The 3,075-nt window shown below is 31.5% G+C and overlaps 1 protein-coding gene across 1 annotated transcript in view; it reads right to left on the bottom strand.

The window, feature by feature from the left end:
- The window catches only part of LOC107689154 (inhibitor of Bruton tyrosine kinase-like), a 48,001-nt gene that overhangs the window by 9,678 nt on the left and 35,248 nt on the right, over positions 1 to 3,075 (bottom strand). Inside the window, exons 23-25 of the mRNA XM_016487069.1 lie at positions 1,820 to 1,908; positions 1,648 to 1,743; positions 1,406 to 1,564 (exon numbers count right to left, since the gene is read on the bottom strand). Of these exons, the coding sequence (XP_016342555.1) occupies positions 1,406 to 1,564; positions 1,648 to 1,743; positions 1,820 to 1,908 (344 nt within the window). The remainder of the gene's footprint in view (positions 1 to 1,405; positions 1,565 to 1,647; positions 1,744 to 1,819; positions 1,909 to 3,075) is intronic.

Genomic DNA, 3,075 nt, shown 5'->3' with positions numbered 1-3,075 from the left:
GCTGTATTTTCAGCATCATTACTCCAGTCTTCAGTGTCACATGATCTTCAGAAATCATGCTAATATGCTGATTTATTATCAGTGTTAAAACTGTTGTGATGCTTCATATTTTTTTGGAACCTGTGATGCTTTTTTTCAGGATTCTTTGATGAATAAAAAGTTAAAAAGAAGAGCATTTATTTAAAATGGAAATCTTTTATAACAATATACACTACCGTTCAAAAGTTTGGGGTCAGTAAATTGTTATTCTTTCTTTTTTTGAAAGAAATTAAAACTTTTATTCAGCAAGGATGTGTTAAATTGATAAGTGATAGCAAAGATTTATATTGTTAGAAAATATTTATAATTTGAATAAATGCTGTTCTTTTAAACTTTTTATTCATCAAAGAATCCTGAAAAAAAAGTATCGCAGTTTCCAAAAAAATATTTACAATAATAATCAATTATCATAATAATCAATAATAATAACAACATTGATAATTCTAATAATAAATCAGCATATTAGAATGATTTCTGAAGGATCATGTGACACTTTATACTGGAGTAATGATGATGGAAATTCAGCTTTGCATCACAGAAATAAATTATATTTTAAAGTAGATTAAAATAGAAACCATTATTTTATATTGTAATAACATTTTGCAAGATTACGTTTTTTTTCTGTATTTTTTATCAAATAAATGAAGCCTTGATGAGCAGAAGAGACTTCTTTAAAAAACATTACAAGTCTTACTGATCCCAAACTTTTGAACACTAGTGTATGTAGAAATTAACATTAACCAACATTTAAAAATGTATCAAATAAGTATTGTTTATTGTTAGTTTATGTTTATATATAATTGTTAATGAGCCATATTGCATTTAATTTAATTATGCTTGTGAATGCATTTCTTTGTCTAACATGATTAGAGTTAACTAAAACTTTTATTTATAATTCATTATTTGAAATAAACTTTAACTGAATAAAAAGAACTTAAAGTTGCTTTATTTCAGCTAGCTGCCAATGCAACATTTCTCATTTTCATTTAATTTAACTTTATGTACTAAACTATGAAATTAAACTTGAAAAAAAAAACAGACATATTTAAAAATAAACAAACAAACAAACAACTAAAATGAAAATGAAAACAGAAAATATAAAAATAAAAAATATTAATAAAAACTATTATTTCATATACTATTATTATATACCATTTCAGTGACAGTACAACACTGCTATGGGGAGTGTAGAGAGCATGTCAATAGGAAAATGAAGCCAAATCTCCAAAATTTTGGCCATTTTGGATGATTTATGGTCCAAAAAAAAAAAAAAAAAAAAGAGGACATGTCCAGGGAAAAGAGGACATATGGTCACCCTACATTATACCCACTTCATTTGAGAGACATAATGGAATAAGTCTCTCACCAGGTCTTCACAGGTTTAATTGGAGTAAGAGACGGCGGTGATTTAGCAGACATGCTCTCGGTGCTGCCCTCTCTAGAGGCCAGAGCCATCATCTTCCTCTGCTTCTGAGACATCTTACTGGGGACGACCGAGACCTTAGTGCTGCTGCTGCTGCTCCATCTGGTGTTAAGCAGAGAATGGAGTTAAAAACAGAGCACAGCAAACCGTCTAAACTAGGTGAACTACCATGACAGAAGACTTACGAGCTGGGACTCTTGGGTGTAGCACCCCTGTTCAGAGAGTTGGCCTCCATCTCCATGATGACCCTGAGGTCCAGGACAGGAGCCGGTCTAGAGAGACTGAACGTACATTCAGAATTACAGCGATACCAATCAAGAACATCCACTGTTTGCTGTGACAGAGCATTTCAATCACCTGGCTTTGACTGTAGGGATGGGTTCAGGGGTGGACGACTGAGTCAAAACAGGGGTGCCAGGAGGAGTCTTCAGCCCACGCCTCTCATCCTACAAGCACCAAATATTCTTAAATGAAGAGTTCATGCAACAGTGAAAAATCTGTCATCATTTACTGATACTTAAAGGGATGGGAGATCTCTGCTGGAAGGATGAAAAACGACTTACGTTTCGGTACTTTTTAAAACTCAACAGCATCTTTCACCATTTAATTTTATTGAGAAACTGAAGCAGAAGGACTATTTGAATCCACAACGCACAGCCATTTGGACTATAATAGTGTTCAATCATCATACAAAATATATCAGAAGTATGTTTATTTATTTTGTAAAGAAATTCGTTTTATTAAGCAAGGATGCAATAAATTGACCAAAAGTGACAGCAAAGACAAACTGTTTACAAACTTTCTACAGTACAAAAACAAACACACTTTAAAAACATGTATCACAATCTTCAGTGAAATATTCAACTGCACAATTGTTTTCAACATTGATAATCAGAAATGTTTCTTGAGCAGCAGATCAGCATATTAGAATGATTTCTGAAGATCATGTGACACTGAAGACTGGAGTAATGATGCTGAAAATTCAGCTTTGATCACAGAAATAAATTACATATTATAATATATTCATATAGAAAATAGTTATTTTAAATTGTAATATTTCATATTGTCACTGTATGTTTGATATCAAAAGAAGAACAGTATATTATATATTAGATTAAAATAATATCTTAATATATAAAAATTAAAGTTACACTAAAAAGAATTTTCATTTTTTGAAATAACCAACCATATCTGTTGTTTTCAGTAGCAAGTGAAACTGAAAAGAGCCTTTTAAATAGTGTTATTATAATCACTCAGAAAGACGTGTGTCTGTGTAGCAGTGTTAATTTCAGTGACATTTTTTTCACCGATGACAACGAGACGATAACGAAATAAAACTCTTTTTGAATGTCAAAAACTATGAAACTATAAATCTATTGACATTTTCGTCAACGAATAAAAACGAGACGAAAATGTTAGGGAGGGACGATTTGGGAAGAGATTAATTCAGAACGAATCTGCTGCGTGGTTCGGAGGTTAGATGCGTACATTCAAAAATGTCAATATGTGGGAGTAAGAATGAAGAATATGGTAAACAAGTTAGTATAAATTAGGGCTGCACGATATATCGAAATGATCAAAATATCGCAAATGTAAATATCGCAATATGCATA

The sequence above is a fragment of the Sinocyclocheilus anshuiensis genome, unplaced genomic scaffold (assembly GCF_001515605.1).
Source record: "Sinocyclocheilus anshuiensis isolate Anshui unplaced genomic scaffold, SAMN03320099.WGS_v1.1 scaffold737, whole genome shotgun sequence".
Lineage (NCBI taxonomy): Eukaryota > Metazoa > Chordata > Actinopteri > Cypriniformes > Cyprinidae > Sinocyclocheilus > Sinocyclocheilus anshuiensis.
This window is presented reverse-complemented; position numbering and strand designations above follow the sequence as displayed.